Source organism: Scyliorhinus torazame, chromosome 27, assembly GCF_047496885.1.
Source record: "Scyliorhinus torazame isolate Kashiwa2021f chromosome 27, sScyTor2.1, whole genome shotgun sequence".
NCBI classification, from domain to species: domain Eukaryota; kingdom Metazoa; phylum Chordata; class Chondrichthyes; order Carcharhiniformes; family Scyliorhinidae; genus Scyliorhinus; species Scyliorhinus torazame.
In genome coordinates this window covers 4317735-4338497 of record NC_092733.1, presented here as the reverse complement: position 1 = coordinate 4338497, position 20763 = coordinate 4317735, and the positions used below count along the sequence as shown (strand labels likewise).

The 20763-nt window shown below is 47.9% G+C and overlaps 1 protein-coding gene across 1 annotated transcript in view; it reads right to left on the bottom strand.

The window, feature by feature from the left end:
- Positions 1-12079: 12079 nt before the first annotated feature.
- Positions 12080-20763, bottom strand: part of LOC140403138 (vascular cell adhesion protein 1-like) — a 320011-nt gene continuing 311327 nt past the window's right edge. Inside the window, exon 11 of the mRNA XM_072490802.1 lies at positions 12080-14747. Coding sequence (XP_072346903.1) covers positions 14581-14747 — 167 coding nt within the window. The 3' untranslated portion in view covers positions 12080-14580. The remainder of the gene's footprint in view (positions 14748-20763) is intronic.

The following is a 20763-nucleotide window of genomic DNA, read 5'->3' as shown; positions in this document are numbered from 1 at the left end:
GTTACCTCCTCATTCTGAGTTACTCACTGAGGTTACCTCCTCATTCTGAGTTACTCACTGAGGTTACCTCCCTATTCTGAGTTACTCATTGAGGGTACCTCCTCATTCTGAGTTACTCACTGAGGTAACCTCCTCATTCTGAGTTACTCACTGAGGTTACCTCCTCATTCTGAGTTACTCACTGAGGTTACCTCCTCATTCTGAGTTACTCACTGAGGTTACCTCCTCATTCTGAGTTACTCATTGAGGTTACCTCCTCATTCTGAGTTACTCACTGAGGTCACCTCCTCATTCTGAGTTACTCACTGTGGTTACCTACTCATTCTGAGTTACTCACTGAGGTTACCTCCTCATTCTGAGTTATTCACTGAGGTCACCTCCTCATTCTGAGTTACTCACTGAGCTTAGCTCCTCATTCTGAGTTCCTCACTGAGGTTACCTCCTCATTCTGAGTTACTCACTGAGGTTACCTCCCTATTCTGAGTTACTCATTGAGGTTACCTCCTCATTCTGAGTTACTCACTGAGGTTACCTCCTCATTCTGAGTTACTCACTGAGGTTACCTCCTCATTCTGAGTTACTCACTGAGGTTACCTCCTCATTCTGAGTTACTCATTGAGGTTACCTCCTCATTCTGAGTTACTCACTGAGGTTACCTCCTCATTCTGAGTTACTCACTGAGGTTACCTCCTCATTCTGAATTACTCATTGAGGTTACCTCCTCATTCTGAGTTACTCATTGAGGTTACCTCCTCATTCTGAGTTACTCACTGAGGTTACCTCCTCATTCTGAGTTACTCATTGAGGTTACCTCCTCATTCTGAGTAACTCACTGAGGTTACCTCCTCATTCTGAGTTACTCACTGAGGTTACCTCCTCATTCTGAGTTACTAACTGAGGTTACCTCCTCATTCTGTGTTACTCACTGAGGTTACCTCCTCATTCTGAGTAACTCACTGAGGTTACCTCCTCATTCTGAGTTACTCATTGAGGTTACCTCCTCATTCTGAGTAACTCATTGAGGTTACCTCCTCATTCTGAGTTACTCACTGAGGTTATCTCCCTATTCTGAGTTACTCACTGACGTTACCTCCTCATTCTGAGTTACTCATTGAGGTTACCTCCCTATTCTGAGTTACTCACTGAGGTTACCTCCCTATTCTGAGTTACTCATTGAGGTTACCTCCTCATTCTGAGTTACTCACTGAGGTTACCTCCTCATTCTGAGTTACTCACTGAGGTTACCTCCTCATTCTGAGTTACTCACTGAGGTTACCTCCTCATCTGAGTTACTCACTGAGGTTACCTCCTCATTCTGAGTTACTCACTGAGGTTACCTCCTCATTCTGAGTTACTCACTGAGGTTACCTCCTCATTCTGAGTTACTCACTGAGGTTACCTCCTCATTCTGAGTTATTCACTGAGGTCACCTCCTCATTCTGAGTTACTCACTGAGGTTACCTCCTCATTCTGAGTTACTCACTGAGGTTACCTCCCTATTCTGAGTTACTCATTGAGGTTACCTCCTCATTCTGAGTTACTCACTGAGGTTACCTCCTCATTCTGAGTTACTCACTGAGGTTACCTCCTCATTCCGAGTTACTCATTGAGGTTACCTCCTCATTCTGAGTTACTCACTGAGGTTAACTCCTCATTCTGAGTTACTCATTGATGTTACCTCCTCATTCTGAGTTACTCACTGAGGTTACCTCCTCATTCTGAGTTACTCATTGATGTTACCTCCTCATTCTGAGTTGCTCACTGAGGTTACCTCCTCATTCTGAGTTACTCACTGAGGTTACCTCCTCATTCTGAGTTACTCATTGAGGTTACCTCCTCATTCTGAGTTACTCACTGAGGTTACCTCCTCATTCTGACTTACTCATTGAGGTTACCTCCTCATTCTGAGTTACTAACTGACGTTACCTCCTCATTCTGAGTTACTCACTGAGGTTACCTCCTCATTCTGAGTTACTCACTGAGGTTACCTCCTCATTCTGAGTTACTCACTGAGGTTACCTCCTCATTCTGAGTTACTCATTGGGGTTACCTCTTCATTCTGATTTACACATTGTGGTTACTCATTCCGAGTTACTCTTTGATGCGATCTTTCATTCTGGGTTACTGATTCAGGTAACTCACCCCTGGTTACTCATTGAGGTTACCTCCTCACAGATTATTTCCTCATTCTGAGTTACTCATTGAAGTTACCTCCTCACTCATGAGTTATGTATTGAGGTTACCTTCTCACACCTTGTTACTCATCCACCTTACCTACTCACTCCCAGTTACTCTTTGCAGTTACCTTCTGGTGCCCAGTTACTCATTACTTGTATCTCAATTGATTGTATTTCAATGTTTTTTAAAAATATATATTTTATTCAAATTTTTCGGCCAAACAAAACAGTACAAAGGTTTTTCCCTTTTTACAGCAACAAAACAATATAAATAACACGTTTTTTAACAAATAAGTAAATATTATATATACTAAATGGCAACTGCCATAATAAAAATAATAACTTTCCCAAATAATAAAATCAAACAATCCAATATACATAACCAAGTACAAATATCTATACATAAACACCTCTGAGGACCCGCCCGACCCCCCCCCCCCCCGGGTTGCTGCTGTTACCTTCCCATTTCCTTTATCGTTCTGCGAGGTAGTCAATGAATGGTTGCCACCGCCTGGTGAACCCTTGAGCCGAACCCCTTAGGACGAACTTAATCCGCTCTAGTTTTATAAACCCTGCCATGTCGTTTATCCAGGTCTCCACCCCCGGGGGTTTGGCTTCCTTCCACATAAGCAATATCCTGCGCCGGGCTACTAGGGACGCAAAGGCCAAAACATCAGCCTCTCTCGCCTCCTACACTCCCGGCTCTTCTGCAACCCCAAATATAGCCAACCCCCAGCTTGGCTCGACCCGGACCCCCACCACCTTCGAAAGCACCTTTGCCACCCCCACCCAGAACCCCTGCAGTGCCGGACATGACCAAAACATGTGGGTGTGGTTTGCCAGGCTTCTCGAGCATCTCCCACACCTATCCTCTACCCCGAAAAATTTACTGAGCCTTGCTCCGGTCATATGCGCCCTGTGCAAAACCTTGAATTGTATCAGGCTAAGCCTGGCGCACGAGGACGAAGAGTTCACCCTACGTAGGGCATCTGCCCACAGCCCCTCTTCAATCTCTTCCCCCAGCTCTTCTTCCCATTTTCCTCAGCTCATCCACCATGATCTCCCCCTCGTCTCTCATTTCCCTGTATATATCTGACACCCTACCATCCCCCACCCATGTCCCTGAGATCACTCTATCCTGAATCTCCTGCGTCGGGAGCTGCGGGAATTCCCTCACCTGCTGCCTCGCAAAAGCCCTCAGTTGCATATACCGAAATGCATTCCCTTGGGGCAACCCATATTTTTCCGTCAGTGCTCCCAGACTCGCACACGTCCTGTCTAAGAACAGATCCCTCAATTGCACAATCCCAGCTCTCTGCCATGCTCTAAATCCCCCATCTATTCTCCCCGGGACAAAGCTATGATTATTTCTTATCGGGGACCGCACCGAGGCTCCCGTCTTTCCCCTATGTCGTCTCCACTGCCCCCAAATTTTCAGTGTTGCCACCACCACTGGACTTGTGGTGTATTTCTTCGGGGTGAACGGCAACGGCGCCATCGCCAGTGCTTGTAGGCTGGTTCCTTTGCAGGACGCCATCTCCAATCTCTTCCACGCCGCTCCCTCCCCTTCTCCCATCCACTTACACACCATTGAGATATTGGCGGCCCAATAGTACTCACTTAAGTTCGGAAGTGCCAGTCCCCCCCCCCCCCCCCATCCCTGCTACGCTGCAAAAAAACCCTCCTCACTCTCGGGGTCTTCCCAGCCCACACAAAACTCATGACATTTTTCTCGATTTTCTTGAAAAAAGTCTTCGTGACCATCACCGGGAGGCACTGAAACACAAAAAGGAATCTCGGGAGGACTACCATTTTGACCGCCTGCACCCTACCCACCAGTGACAGGGGCACCCTGTCCCATCTCTTAAAATCCTCCTCCATCTGTTCCACCAATCGTGTTAGATTAAGCCTATGTAAGGTTCCCCAACTCCTGGCTATCTGAATCCCTAAGTACCGGAAATCTCTTGTTACCTTCCTCAGCGGTAAATCATCTATTCCCCTGCTCTGCTCCCCCGAATGCACCACAAACAACTCACTCTTCCCCATATTCAATTTGTACCCCGAGAATTCCCCAAACTCCCTGAGTGTCCGCATTATCTCAGGCATCCCCTCCACCGGGTCCGCAACATACAGCAATAAATCATCTGCATACAATGATACCCGGTGTTCTTCTCCTCCCCTGAGTACTCCCCTCCACTTCCTGGAGCCCCTCAGTGCTATGGCCAGGGGCTCAATTGCCAATGCAAACAGTAACGGAGACAGGGGACACCCCTGCCTCGTCCCTCTATAAAGACGGAAGTAGTCAGACCTCTTCCTGTTCATGACCACACTTGCCACCGGGGCCCTATATAGCAGCTGTACCCATCCAATAAACCCTTCTCCAAAACCAAATCTCCTCAACACTTCCCACAGATAGTCCCACTCCACTCTGTCGAATGCTTATCAGAGGTAGGTTCTTTACCCAGAGAGTAGTGGGAGCATGGAATGCACTGCCTGTGGAAGTAGTTGAGTCGGAAACATTAGGGACCTTCAAGCAGCTGTTTGATAGGTACATGGATTACGGTAAAATGATATAGTGTAGATTTATTTGTTCTTAAGGGCAGCACGGTAGCATTGTGGATAGCACAATTGCTTCACAGCTCCATGGTCCCAGGTTCGATTCCGGCTTGGGTCATTGTCTGTGCGGAGTCTGCACGTCCTCCCCGTGTCTGCGTGGGTTTCCTCCGGGTGCTCCGGTTTCCTCCCACAGTCCAAAGATGTGCGGGTTAGGTGAATTGGCCAATGATAAATTGCCCTTAATGTCCAAATTGCCCTTGGTGTTGGGTGGAGGTGTTGAGTTTGGGTAGGGTGCTCTTTCCAAGAGCCGGTGCAGACTCAAAGGGCCGAATGGCCTCCTTCTGCACTGTAAATTCAATGATAATCTATGATTAATCTAGGACAAAGGTTCGGCACAACATCGTGGGCCGAAGGGCCTGTTCTGTGCTGTATTCTCTATGTTCTATGTTCTATGTTCTTTCTCGGCGTCCATCGCCACCACTATCTCCGCCTCCCCCTCTGGTGGGGGCATCATCATCACCCCTAGCAGCCTCCGTATGTTCGTGTTCAGCTGTCTCCCCTTAACGAACCCAGTTTGATCCTCGTGGACCACCCCCGGGACACAGTCCTCTATCCTCGTCACCATCACCTTGGCCAGGATCTTAGCATCTACGTTCAAAAGGGAAATGGGCCTGTAGGACCCACACTACAGCGGATCTTTTTCCTTCTTCAAAAGTAGTGATGTCGTCGCCTCCGACATAGTCGGGGGAACTTCCCCCTTTCCCTGGCCTCATTAAAGGTTCTCGTCAAAAGCGGGGCCTGTAGGTCCATATATTTCCTATAAAATTCCACCGGGAACCCATCCGGTCCCGGGGCCTTCCCCGCCTGCATGCTCCCAATCCCCTTTACCACTTCCTCCATCTCAATCTGTGCTCCCAGTCCCGCCCTCTCCTGCTCCTCCACCTTCGGGAATTCCAGCTGATCCAGGAAACACATCATTCCCTCCTTCCCTTCCGGGGGCTGAGCCTTATATAACCTCTCATAGAATGCCTTGAACACCCCGTTCACTCTCTCCGCTCCCCGTTCCATCTCTCCTTCCTCATCTCTCACCCCACCTATCTCCCTCGCCGCTCCCCTCTTCCTCAATTGGTGGGCCAGTAGCCGACTCACCTTCTCTCCATACTCATGCTGTACACCCTGTGCCCTCCTCCACTGTGCCTCTGCCTTACCCGTGGTCAGCAGGTCAAATTCCACATGTAACCTTTGTCTTTCCCTGTACAGTCCCTCCTCCGGTGCCTCTGCATATTGCCTGTCCACCCTCAGAAGTTCTCTCAACAATCGCTCCCTTTCTTTACCCTCTTGCTTCCCTTTATGTGCCCTTATGGATATCAGTTCCCCTCTGACCACCGCCTTCAACGCCTCCCAGGCCAGTCCCACCTGAACCTCTCCGTTGTCATTAAGCTCCAAGTACCTTTCGATGCACCCCCTCACCCTTAGACATACCCCCTCATCCGCCAATAAGCCCATATCCATTCTCCAGAGTGGGTGCTGTTCTTTTTCCTCTCCTACCTCCAGGTCTACCCAATGTGGAGCGTGGTCCGAAATGGCTATGGCCGTGTACTCTGTCCCTGTCACCTTCGGAATCAGTGCCCTTCCCAAGACAAAAAAGTCTATCCGTGAATATACCTTGTGAACATGGGAGAAAAATGAGAACTCCTTACTCCTAGGCCTAATAAATCTCCAGGGGTCTACCCCTCCCATCTGCTCCATGAAGTCCTTGAGCACCCTGGCCGCTGCCGGCCTCCTCCCGGTCCTGGACCTCGACCGGTCCAGCCCTGGATCAAGCACCGTATTGAAATCTCCCCCCATTACCAACTTTCCCGCCTCCAGGTCCGGGATACGTCCCAACATACGCCTCATAAAGTTTGCATCATCCCAGTTCGGGGCGTATACGTTCACCAGAACCACCGCCTTCCCTTGCAATCTGCCACTCACCATCACATATCTACCCCCACTATCCGCCACTATGGCCTTTGCCTCAAACAGTACCCGTTTCCCCACTAAGATAGCCACCCTCCTGTTCTTCGCATCTAAACCCGAATGAAACACCTGCCCCACCCATCCTTTACGTAGTCTGACCTGGTCTGTCAGTTTCAGGTGCGTCTCCTGCAACATAACCACATCTGCCTTTAATTTCTTTAGGTGTGCGAGTACCCGTGCCCTTTTAATCGGCCCGTTCAGCCCTCTCACATTCCACGTGATCAGCCGGGTTGGGGGCTCTTCACCCCCCCCCCCCTTGTCGACTAGCCATCCCCTTTTTTAACCCAGCTCCTCACCCGGTTCCCACGTACCCGTGTATCCCCCCGACGGTGCCCTCCCCGTCTCGACCACTCCGTCCCATAACAGCTCCCCCTTCTCCTTAGCAGCAGCAACCCAGTTAACCCCCCCCTCCCCCCCTCCGCTCGATCCCCCTCTAGCGTAGTTGCACCCCCCATGTTGCTCCCAGAAGTCAGCGAACTCTGGCTGACCTCGGCTTCCCCGTTTGCCCTCGACCCCTCACTGTGCGAGGCCCCCTCCTTCCTGCGTCCCTGTTCCCGCCACAATTACCATAGCGCGGGAGCAAAGCCCGCGTTTCCCACTCGGCCCCGCCCCTAATGGCGCATTTCCCTTCTCCTTCCCCTTTCCTTCCCACCGGCACCCACAGCTCCTCATACTCACCCCGCCCCCCCCCCAACGAGGGGAAGAGAGAAAAGTTACAGGATCGAAGAATTAACAAATTGAAAAATCATCCCCCCCCCTTCCCCTTCCTCGCCCCACATAATCACCCCACCACTTTATCCCAGAAGCTCTTTCTCTCGCCAGACTATTCCAGCTTCTCGTCCACAATGAATGTCCACGCCTCTTCTGCCGTCTCAAAGTAGTGGTGCTTCCCTTGGTGTGTGACCCACAATCTCGCCGGTTGTAACATTCCAAACTGGATCTTCTTTTTGTGAAGCACCGCCTTAGCCCGATTAAAACTTGCCCTCCTTCTGGCCACCTCCGCACTCCAATCCTGGTATACGCGGATCACCGCGTTCTCCCACCTACAGCTCCGAGTTTTCTTCGCCCATCTGAGGACCGTCTCTCTGTCGTTGTAGCGGAGAAACCTTACCACTATAGCTCGAGGTATTTCTCCAGCCTTTGGTCTTCGCGCCAGAACTCGATAGGCTCCCTCCACCTCCAAAGGGCCCGTCGGGGCCTCCGATCCCATTAGCGAGTGAAGCATCGTGCTCACATATGCCCCGACATCCGCCCCCTCTGCGCCTTCGGGAAGACCCAGGACTCTTAAATTCTTCCTCCTCGAATTATTCTCCAGTGCTTCCAACCTCTCCACACACCTTTTGTGCTGCGCCTCGTGCATCTCTGTCTTCACCACCAGGCCCTGTATTTCATCTTCGTTTTCAGCAGTCTTTGCCTTCACGACCCGAAGCTCCAGCTCTTGGGTCCTCTGCTCCTCCTTTAGCCCTTCAATCGCCTGTAATATCGGGGCCAACAGCTCCTTCTTCAACTCCTTTTTCAGCTCTTCCACACAGCGCCGCAGGAACTCTTGTTGGTCCGGGCCCCATAACAAATGACCACCTTCCGACGCCATCTTGCTTCGAGCTTCCTTTCCTTGCCGCTGCTCCAGAGGATCTTCTGCAATCCGGCCCCTATCCTCTCCCTTATCCATGCGTGTCTGGGGGGATTCCCTTCTGGTTTACCGCACAGTGTTTTTGGCCGTTTAAATTGCCGTTGGGGCTCCTATCAAGAGCCCAAAAGTCCGTTCCAACGGGAGGTGCCGAAACGTGCGACTTAGCTGGTCATTGCCGCACCCGGAAGCCTCATTGTATTTCAATGTTAGCTGTGGTAGGGTAGATATCCATTGAAAAATGTTGGTCCAGCCGTTGCAATTATTAAAACCCAGGTTTAATTAGTAACAGGGTTTATTAATGCGGTTGAAAATCATGGTTTAGTGGGTGGCAGTGCTTTGCAGTGCTTGATAACTAATAGCACCTCAAAGTATTGGAGAAGTACTAGTGGGACCTCCGCAAGATCCTCCAATGCTTTAGGGATGTTTATCGAACATTCCTGTCGATAAACGTGACCTACTACTGAACACATCGAGACACACCTTCATTGGGAATATGCAGAGGGGATTTCCAGGCACAAAGTTAGCTGTCTACCCAATCCTTGAAGCAGCACCTGCCTCAGATGTGGCAGAGCCTGCAGATCACCTCCTGGATTTATCGGCCGTTTCAGAATCCATCAAACCGGAGTGGAAACAAATATCCTAACACTGAGGGATGACCAAAGAGGAGAAGACTGTAGTTACGGTGTCACTAACACTGGAGGGAGCAGTTAATCTGGAGACAAAAACAGGAAATTGAAGACTTACAAAACTATTTATGTCAGCCTTCACTGTAGAGGATGAGAATAAAACGACAACAATACAATAAACAAATAATAAAACAAGATGAGAAATGTATTGGGGTTAATATTTGTAAAAAAAAAAAAGGTCATGGGGAAAATCACACTAATGATAGATAAATCTCCAGGACCTGATGATTTCCACTCTACTGAGCAGTTCGAAAGTGGCATACATATAGGGCCAGAGAAACAAGCAACCTTCTCTAAAAACGGCTTCTATTAACTAAGCTATCCTCCGTAAAAGCATCCTCCAGACAGTCAACTGTGGAAGCCCTCGCATCTACGGAGACAATTCTAAAACCTCAAAACGTTCACTTACGCGGAGACAACGCAAGGTTTCAACTACCAGCCTCTCTTTAAAAAAAGACTAAACTGTTTCTATTTTTAGAAGTATAATTTTATCTTCATCTGTAACTAAACTTTGTGTGGATATAGAACCCTACAGTGCGGAAGGAGGACATTCAGCCCATCGAGTCTGCACCAACTCTCTGAAAAGACACCCTACATGGACCCACTACCCCGCCCTATCCCCATAACCCACCTAACCTTTGAACACTAAGGGGCAATTTAGCATGGCCAATCCACGAACCTGCACAGCTTTGGACTAGAATCCCTACAGTGCAGAAGGAGGCCATTCGGCCCATCAAGTCTGCACCAGCTCTTGGAAAGAGCACCCTATGTCCACGCCTCCACCCTATCCCGGTAACCCAGTAACCCCATCTACCCTTTTGGACACTAAGGGGCAATTTATCATGGCCAATCCACCAACCTGCACATCTTTGGACTGTGGGAGGAAACCGGAGCACCCGGAGGAAACCCACGCAGACACGGGGAGAAAGTGCAAACTCCACACAGACAGTGACCTGAGGTCAGAATCGAACCCGGTCTCTGGCGCTGTGAGGCACCAGTGCTAACCACTGTGCTACCACACTGTGTTCGTAACTTTATTTTTTTCTTCACTTCCAGAGGGTGAAATAAACTAACCCTCTTCATTTTTAAGTAACAAGGGATTTGTTATATGCACACACGGAGACACGTATATATACACACACACACGTACGCAGACACACACACAGTCACACACACATACACACACAAACACACACACAGGAATGCACACACAGACTTACACATGCACATACACACAGACACATATACACACACAAACACACAGGCACACACACTCTCACACACACATCCATGCACTCACACACATATGCACACACATATAAACACAGACACGTTAATATGCACACAGACACACATATATACACATACAAACGCACACAGTCATACACGTGCATACAGACTCACACAAACATACCAAAAACACACATTAAAATTTGGTTTAGTCATCCAGATAGGTTTTTTCCATTTGTTTATTAGATATGGGTGTCATTGGCATTTATTACTGTCAGGAAAATGAGGAATTATAATATCTTTCTTTTGGAATAACACTTTGTCATATTTGTCATATCGTGAAAAAAGGCTGGTGGGGTTATAATTGGTGTAGTTGGATTAAGAGACAGAGATACTGCAAGGGTTTAAACATCAGTACGAATGTGTGAAAGAAGTGGGGTTGGTATACTCATGAACAGAGGGAAACAAGGGAAACTTAAATAAGAATTTACATAAGGTAATAAAATAAGTTGTTTTGAAGTCGGGTGCTTTTGTTCAAAGAGGAGCATATACAAGTTGCAAAATTGGAAGTAAATGAGGCAAAGATGGAGTAAGTTTACTTTTTAAAATAAACGAGCTATGACGTAAAATAAATAAATTTGATCAGTTCTGGGAAAAGGGAACTTCTGTGAGACTGTTTGAAACAATAGAGGGTGGACAGAACAAAAGGAAAGAACACATTTAAGAAAGCATTGAAGCCTGTGGAAGAGAGTTGCTGTTTAGATCGCCCAGAAGACAGTGTGGTGGCACATATATCTCGAAACAGATAGTGTGGTGGCTGCTAACAGCTAAAATACACAATGTGGACAAGGCCAACCTTGGCGAATCAGTTTGCTGTCATCATCAGAGAACACCCCAAGAGCAATAGGGCATTGTGTAGTAAATTTACTGGAATTTTAGAGATTTAATAATCTATATGATTGTTGCAATCAAAAAAGGGAAGGTTAGCTCTGAGTGTAGTTTAAACTCCGGCTTGTGATACAGAACAAGGCCAGTACTGGTTGAGGTTATTAATGAAGGCCCCGCCTTCTCAACCTTGCTCCTCGCCTGAGGTGTGGTGATCCTCGGGTTAAATCACCACCGGTCAGCTCTCCCCCCCTCAAAGGGGAAAGCAACCTATGGTCATCTGGGACTATGGTGACTTTACCTTTAGGAATAGGTGACTGATTGGAGCAAAGGCAGGTAAATGGAGTTAAAGTAGAATGCAGAACAGGGTTGAGATGTTGAATGGCCACTGTGTTACTGTACCTCCATGCTATCATTGATTCTAAAATGTTAGGGTTCAGATGATTTCCGGTGTGTGAAAATAAGGTCCTTTTTAAAAACAAGTGATTCATAAAACTCCCAAAAATCTAGAGTACGTTTCAAATTAAATGTGAACATCTTAAAGTTGGGATAATGACTGCTGTAAGTAGTATTTGTTACCATCCCAGCTGATGTTACTACTGGACAAGTTGGATCCCAGGGTCAAATCTTGTTTGATAGATCCTGGGTGGGATTTTCCGTCCCATTGCACCCGTTTTCTGGTGCAGTGTGCCCCCACTGATAGCGGGATCCTCCGTCCCATCAGCCGCCCAATGGAGTTTCACATTGTGGTACTCCCACATCCGGAAATCCGCGGGCGTAAGTGCGCTGCCAGCAAAGCAGTGGATCATGCCAACGGAGAATCCAGCGCCTAACTTTTTTTTTGTTTAAAATCATGGAGGGCAGCTACTGAACAGAGTCACAAGAGTCTGCTGATGTACTTTCAACAACAGAATAGAACATTTATTAAACAAGGACAAAACAATATTACACTATTCATTCAACCACAACTATAACTTTACAGATATATACAGAATCCTAAGGATAAGTTACAAAATCTATGTTATACTGTAATGTTCGCAGTAAGTACACAGTCCATGTCAAGCAATAGGCGAACTGCGACAGATGGCACCAAAGTAGAAGCAATGGACCCTTCACCAGCTTCCCCAGATGGTTGTCACATGGGTCGCACTGGAACTCTGTTTTACACATTAGTGATTTCCAATTGTTGCTCTTAAAGAATTTGCTTTGGACTCCGCTCACAATTAAAGCTTTCTCTCAGATGTCTTCATCAAGGATTCATCTCCAGGATTGCAACACCTCCTTCTGATGTTCCTCTCCTCTGGATGTATTCAAGCTTTGTTCCCACGCAATCTCTCGGGTGCCATGTCGTGCCAGCAGAACACCGGTGCTTCACAAGTCCATAGTCAAGAGTTACAGATCTTCAGCTGTCTCCTTGAATCTCTGCTTTCTCACAGCCGATATTGCTTTCCATCTGCTTCCTGTAACTTTGTCTTTTATCTCAGACGTCCTTTCCTTGTTCCTCATTCTTTAATTCATTGAACAGGATTTGTATATGATGCCTGTCCTTGTTCCTTGACATAGCTGTTGTCTTTGGACTTTGTCCTGTCTCCCCCTGGTTTTTGGAACTTTCCTTATTTAGTTTGGGACTTGTTCTCTGTCCCTTTGCATGTCCTGTCTGTAGCAGCAGTTTCTGTGAACTGGTGGGTATTTCTGGATCCTTCTTCCAACTGAAGCAAAACTGCATTTTTCTGTCACTGCAGGTCCTTTGTTGTTAGGTAAAAGCACAGCTTTTCCCACTTTAAAAGTCACATAACCTCATTAAAATGCACGCATCCTTTAAAGTGAAGCTAAAACTCAAATTTCCTTAAGACATAATTGCAGAAATATAAATTGAGCTTAAACTTAAAGGTAAAATTTAATCTTAAAGCCACAGCTTATGCACAACACACACAAATACCACCATAATTGCGGCAAATTTGCGAACCCGTTCACCGAGAGCAGAAGTGCCAATGTGGGTGCAAAATATCTCGAGACTCGAAAAACCACCAAAACATCATTTCAATACTATCAGCAAACTTTCTGCCATATCTTCCCCCCCACATTACAATTCCACCCTGGCTAATACCCTCTTCTACATGTGGGAGGGGCGGGGGAGTCCCATGTGAGTTGGGGAGGTTGCTCCTGTCCATGGGGGGGGGGCGGGGGTGCATTGGCCTCCAGTGTGTTTCGCGGAAAGGAGGATGGTTCCTGTGTTGCCATTTTGGACCCAATCCTGGGAAACCTGGCTGCTGGTTTTTCTAACCCTGTCCTGCCAGGGTGACAACATGGGCCACACCTCCAAATGTGTTCTGCACAGAGTACTGGGCTATCTGGCGACGAGGTCGGCTGTGCAGCCTGAGAGCTGCACGTAGGTTTTCTCAGCTCACCCAGCATTCTGAAACTTCCATCCAATAACCGCAGACTTCGGGCTCGATCGAGTGGCCTCACCCAGCTCGGTGACGCGATGCAGCTGTTAAATATCGCGAAAGGCCTCTTGCAAGATTTACGATGCTTGGAATGCCTTGCGAGATCTAACGAGATCTCATGAGACATTGTGATCTGGATCCTGTCTGATGGGGCGTGATCCAGATTTACATGCAGTCAAGCTCACTTAAATATATCAGCATCCGATGCTCCCAAGGCCCGGGAACAAATGGCCGGGCTTCGGAGACCTTGCCATGGTGGCGTTTAGCACAGTCCTCCACAAACATGCACTTGGGGGGTGTCTCCTAGGCCATCGGAGGCCTCTAGGTGGCTGGGCTTTGGGCAGGATGGTACCCTGGCACTCCTGCTGGCACCTGGGCACCTTGGCACTGCCAGCCTGGCATGATCAGGGTGCCCGAGTGGCACTGCCAGGCCGACAGGCTCTGCCTTGGTGCCAGGCTGGCAGTTCCAAGATACCCGGATGGTAGGTTTCTGGGCCAGGTATTGGGCCTGGGAGTGCCCTACCATTATGTGGTGGGGTGTGAGGGGGCTCGAGCACCCCGAACAGGTAGTTTGGGGCGTTAAGGGGGTCCCGAGGCTGCTGTGGGGAGTCTGAGAGGGGATCGAGAGATGGGGGTGGCTCAGCTCATCAGCAGGAAATGAGGCCTTGGCGGGGCATTCCTCGCTGAGGCCAAGAAAAACAGCATCCCATTTGATAGCGGGGTCATTCTCAGACTGAGAACGGTAAGAAACACCCTGCTAAATCCACCCAAAATAGGACTCTGGTTCCTGTTAAATCGCGCCCGACATCCATTTCCCAACATTCTACACTATAAACAACGATTACCCTCAATGAGGAAAATACAGAATTAGTTTTGTGATTTCTTCTTAAAAAATCACCAAATGTCTTTTTGGCTCAATTTGTTTGTTTTTTTGTTGCTATTCCATGGGTTTAATTAGTTATTTGATTCAAAGGGATATATTCCTGATCCTGGACGCTATACGTTCCTTTCCTATTTTTATTGCGCCGCAACAATAATGCTATGATGATTAGAATGATGACGATGATTGAGATGATTGAGATGAGTACATACTTCGACCAGTTCTTCCTTATTTCATCTGTGAAAACATTAATAAAAATATCAATCATTGATTGATTTCAAAGCAATATATTCTGAAACTCCTGATAATTTCCAAAATCCATGGCTCATTTGCAGTATGACCATATTTACTGAGAGCCTGCAGTGGTTCAGGAATGTAGCTCAGCACCACCTTCTCAAAGGTCATTCTCAATAAATAGCCAGGCCAGAGACGCTCACATCCCATGAAAGAATAAATAAATAAATTTAATAGAATCTCCAAGTCTGCTGTATTTTTTTATATAAATTTGGTGTACCCAATTCATTTTTTTCCATTTAAGAGGCAATTTAGCGAGTCACCACCACCATTGTGCCCCTGGCATCAATCCTATCCCACACATCCATACTCCCCCCTTCTCCTAGGGGGCGATTCAACCCCACCCTCCCGAAGGCCGTTCACACCCCACACCACATGCTAACACCCATACCGCCCGCCATAGCCAGGTGCTCTGCACACACACGGCCATTAGCTGCGGGACTCCTTGTGCTGCCCAAGTGTCTCACACTGTGCATAATCTGTCCCCCAGGAGAAGGCAGCCCATAACCGCAGAGATTAGGAGAAGACTGGAGGTGGTCCATTGGACCTATGGCCCCTCACCGTCGCAGAGCAGAGGGGCATGGACCTGGTCGGTGGGGCTAGAGAACAGGGTTGGACGAAAATGATCTCCCAATGAATTGCAATGTATCTATGGCACATCTGCCACCCACCCACCCCCCGCCCTCACCCACGTTCTAACCAGGCGTCTTGTCTTTTGTCTTGCAGGTTCAGCTGGCTTTGAGGTAATCCATCTGGGGTTCCCCACCCCCAGCCACAACCTAACGGCTCACCTGGAGACCTTAAGACCATAAGACCATAAGACATAGGAGTGGAAGTAAGGCCATTCGGCCCATCGAGTCCACTCCACCATTCAATCATGGCTGATTTCAACTCCATTTACCCGCTCTCTCTCCATAGCCCTTAATTCCTCGAGAAATCAAGAATTTATCAACTTCTGTCTTAAAGACACTCAACGTCCCGGCCTCCACCGCCCTCTGTGGCAATGAATTCCACAGACCCATCACTCTCTGGCTGAAGAAATTTCTCCTCATCTCTGTTCTAAAGTGACTCCCTTTTATTCTAAGGCTGTGCCCCCGGGTCCTAGTCTCCCCTGTTAATGGAAACAACTTCCCTACATCCACCCTATCTAAGCCATTCATTATCTTGTAAGTTTCTATTAGATTTCCCCTCAACCTCCTAAACTCCAATGAATATAATCCCAGGATCCTCAGACGTTCATCGTATGTTAGGCCTACCATTCCTGGGATCATCCGTGTGAATCTCCGCTGGACCCGCTCCAGTGCCAGTATGTCCTTCCTGAGGTGTGGGGCCCAAAATTGCTCACAGTATTCTAAATGGGGCCTAACTATTGCTTTATAAAGCTTCAGACGTACATCCCTGCTTGTATATTCCAAGCCTCTTGAGATAAATGACAACATTGCATTTGCTTTCTTAATTACGGACTCAACCTGCAAGTTTACCCTTAGAGAATCCTGGACTAGGACTCCCAAGTCCCTTTGCACTTCAGCATTATGAATTTTGTCACCGTTTAGAAAATAGTCCATGCCTCTATTCTTTTTTCCAAAGTGCAAGACCTCGCACTTGCCCACGTTGAATTTCATCAGCCATTTCTTGGACCACTCTCCTAAACTGTCTAAATCTTTCTGCAGCCTCCCCACCTCCTCCATACTACCGCCCCTCCACCTATCTTTGTATCATCGGCAAACTTAGCCAGAATGCCCTCAGTCCCGTCATCTAGCTCGTTAATATATAAAGAGAACAGCTGTGGCCCTAACACTGAACCCTGCGGGACACCACTCGTCACCGGTTGCCATTCCGAAAAAGAACCTTTTATCCCAACTCTCTGCCTTCTGCCTGACAGCCAGTCGTCAATCCATGTTAGTACCTTGCCTCGAATACTATGGGCCCTTATTTTACTCAGCAGTCTCCCGTGAGGCACCTTATCAAAGGCCTTTTGGAAGTCAAGATAGATAACATCCATTGGCTCTCCTTGGTCTAACCTATTTGTTATCTCTTCAAAGAAATCTAACAGGTTTGTCAGGCAAGACCTCCCCTTACTAAATCCATGCTGACTTGTCCTAATCCGACCCTTCACTTCCAAGAATTTAGAAATCTCATCCTTAACAATGGATTCTAGAATCTTGCCAACAACCGAGGTTAGGCTAATTGGCCTATAATTTTCCATCTTTTTCCTTGTTCCCTTCTTGAACAGGGGGGTTACAACAGCGATTTTCCAATCCTCTGATACTTTCCCTGACTCCAGTGACTTTTGAAACATCATCACCAACGCCTCCACTATTTCTTCAGCTATCTCCTTAAGAACTCTAGGATGTAGCCCATCTGGGCCTGAAGATTTATCAATTTTTAGACCTTAGTTTCTCTAGCACTTTCTCCTTTGTGATGGCTACCATATTCAACACTGCCCCCTGACTCTCCGGAATTGTTGGGATATTACTCATGTCTTCTACTGTGAAGACTGACGCAAAGTACTTATTCAGTTCCTCGGCTATTTCTTTGTCTCCCATCACAAAATTAGCAGCGTCATTTTGGAGCGGCCCAATGTCAACTTTTGCCTCCCGTTTGTTTTTAATGTATTTAAAGAAACTTTTACTATCATTCCTAATGTTACTGGCTAGCCTACCTTCAAATTTGATCCTCTCTTTCCTTATCTCTCTCTTTGTTATCCTCTGTTTGTTTTTGTAATCTTCCCAATCTTCTGACTTCCCACTACTCTTTGCCACATTATAGGCTTTCTCTTTTGCTTTGATGCATTCCCTAACTTCCTTTGTCAGCCATGGCTGCCTAATCCCCCCTCTGATAACCTTTCTTTTCTTTGGGATGAACCTCTGTACTGTGTCCTCAATTACTCCCAGAAACTCCTGCCATTGCTGTTCTACTGTCTTTCCCACTAGGCTCTGCTCCCAGTCGATTTTCGTCAGTTCCTCTCTCACGGTAGTTACCTTTATTTAACTGTAACACCTTTACATCTGATTCTACCTTCTTTCTTTCAAATTGGAGATTGAATTCGACCATATTATGATCACTGCCTCCTAAGTGTTCCCTTACTTTAAGATCTTTAATCAAGTCTGGCTCATTACATAACACTAAGTCCAGAATGGCCTGTTCCCTCGTGGGCTCCATCACCAGCTGTTCCAAAAAGCCCTCCTGTAAGCATTCAATGAATTCCCTTTCCTTGGGTCCACTGGCAGCATTATTTACCCAGTCCACCTGCATATTGAAGTCCCCCATGATCACTGTGACCTTGCCTTTCTGACATGCACTTTCTATTTCGTGGTGCATTTTGTGCCCCCGGTCCTGACCACTGTTCGAAAGGCCTGTACATAACTCCCATTATGGTTTTTTTGCCTTTGTGGTTCCTCAACTCTACCCACACAGACTCCACATCATCTGACCGTATGTCGTTTAGTGCTATTGATTTAATTTCATTCCTAATTAACAAGGCAACCCCGCCCCCTCTGCCCACCTCTCTGTCTTTTCGATAGGTTGTGAATCCCTGGATGTTTAAATGCCAGTCCTGAACCCCCTGCAACCATGTCTCTGTGATGCCTACCACATCATACCTGCCAGTCACAATCTGGGCCACAAGCTCATCAACCTTGTTCCGTACACTGCGCGCATTTAAATGTAGCACCTTTAATTCTCTATTGACCGTCCCTTTTTGTTTTCTTAGTGTGGTGGACCTTGGTTTACTGAGCCTTTCCATACACTGTGTCATATTTTGTGGGATGGGGACAATCGTAACCTCTCCTGAGTTTTGTCTGTTCGTGTTTTGTTGTATTCCTAAGCAGCTACGCTTCCCACTGATTACTTCACCTCTTGGTTCCCTGACTTTCCCTTCCCCCCCAATCTTTAGTTTAAAATACTATTGACCACCCTATTTACTCTTTTCGCCAGAACACTGGTCCCAGCTCGGTTCAGGTGGAGACCATCCCAACGGTATAGGTCCCCCCTGTCCCAAAACTGATGCCAGTGTCCCATGAAAAGGAACCCCTCATTCCCACACCACTCTTTCAGCCACGTGTTAACTTCCCTGATTCTTGCTTCCCTATGCCAATTTGCACATGGCTCGGGCAGTAATCCGGAGATTATGACCCTTGAGGACCTGTTTTTTAATTTGAATCCTAGCTCTTTATAATCTCTAAACAGGTCCTCTTTCCTAGACTTGCCTATGTTGTTGGTACCGACATGGACCACAACAACTGGATCCTCCCCCTCCCTCTCCAGTATCCTTTCAAGCCGGTCAGAGATGTCCCGCACCCTAGCACCGGGCAGGCAACATACCATGCGGGACTCTTTATCCTGCTCACAAAGGATACTATCTATCCCCCTGATAATAGAATCCCCTACAACTACAACTTGCCTATTTACTCCCTCCCCTTGAATGGCCTGCTGAACCATGGTGCCTTGGTCAGCTGACTCATCCTTCCTGCAACCCTGTTCGCCATCCACACAGGGAGCAAGTGCCTCATACCTGTTGGACAGGGTCAAGGGCTGAGGCTCCTGAGTTCCTGACTGCTGGTTCCCTTTACCTGCCTGACTTGCAGTCACACCCTGCTGTCCCTGGCCACTGGCAGGATTTAAACTACTTACTCTGACAGGTGTGACTGCCTCCTGAAACACAGTGTCCAGGTAAGTCTCCCCCTCCCAGATGTGCCTCAGTGTTTGAAGCTCAGACTCCAGCTCATCAACTCTGAGCCGGAGCTCTTCGAGCAGCCAACACTTACTGCAGATGTGGTCGCTGCAGCTCGCAATGGGATCTGCCAGCTCCCACATCAAGCAGCTCAAGCACATCACCTGACCAGCCATCACTAATTAATTAATTTATTTATTTAAGTTTATGGTGGGGGCAGCTTCAGCCAATCAGACACTACCCTGCACTTTTAACTGAAAAACAGCACAATTAGATTAACCACTTACCTTTCCTGGTTACCTCGCTGCACCAAACTACCAAATTCTCACTGTCTGTATCTCTCACTCCGGCTGTGTCTCCTTGACCTGCGCAATGCTAATAATGTAATATAATAATGCTAATAATAATATAACATGGCACTTACCTCACACCAATGGGTTTTATTATTAGGTTAGAGGAGGAGGGCGGGTGGGAGACACTACACGTGTAGTGTCTCGGGTTTCCTCTCCACCAGAATTTATTGGTTGGGGGGGGGGGGGGGCTTCCCAGAAGACCGCAGGTCGAAAAAAATAAAACAGAAAAGAAGTGTTTTTTTAAAGGAAAAACTTACCTCCCAGAAATCACTAGCGCACCGCTCCCGCTGAAATCGACTGGCCTGCTCCTGTGAAGGTAAGTGTTTTTAAAGGAGAAACTTACCTCCCTGCTTACTTACTTACTTACTTACCTGCTGGTGCCCCTTACCCTGCCCCGCAGGAGTCCAGCTACCTGCAGGGGAAGAAGGTGGCGCCGACCGCGTGTCCAACCCTGGCCATCACCACATTGGTGGCATCCATGGTGGAGGCCTTGGGTGCGATATATTGGCTGTGGGTCAAGATGTCCAGGGCGTTCTGTGCAGCCGGTGGCCGAGGCACAGGACAGGGCGGCCATGTCACAGCAGAGCCACATAGACATTGCAACAGCGCTCAGAGCTTGGCCCAGTCACGGCTGCAGGCGTCGAAAGCATTGGTCTAGCGCTGGCTGACCTGAGCCAGTCACAGGGGGACGTGGCCCAGTCCCTGTGCTCCATGACTGCAAGCATGGAAACCCTGATCGAGACGAGAGCGGGATTGCCAGGTGATGGTGGACCCCCCGGAGCTCGCTACGGCCACACACCATCCCAAGGAATAGTCTGGGGGCCATTGGGCACCCCGAGGGAGGAGGAGGTGGTGGAGGCAATGCTGGTGACTTCCACAGGAAAGGTGCTGGAACACCTCAGTTCCTCTATATCTCCCCTACCTGAGCTTGGCG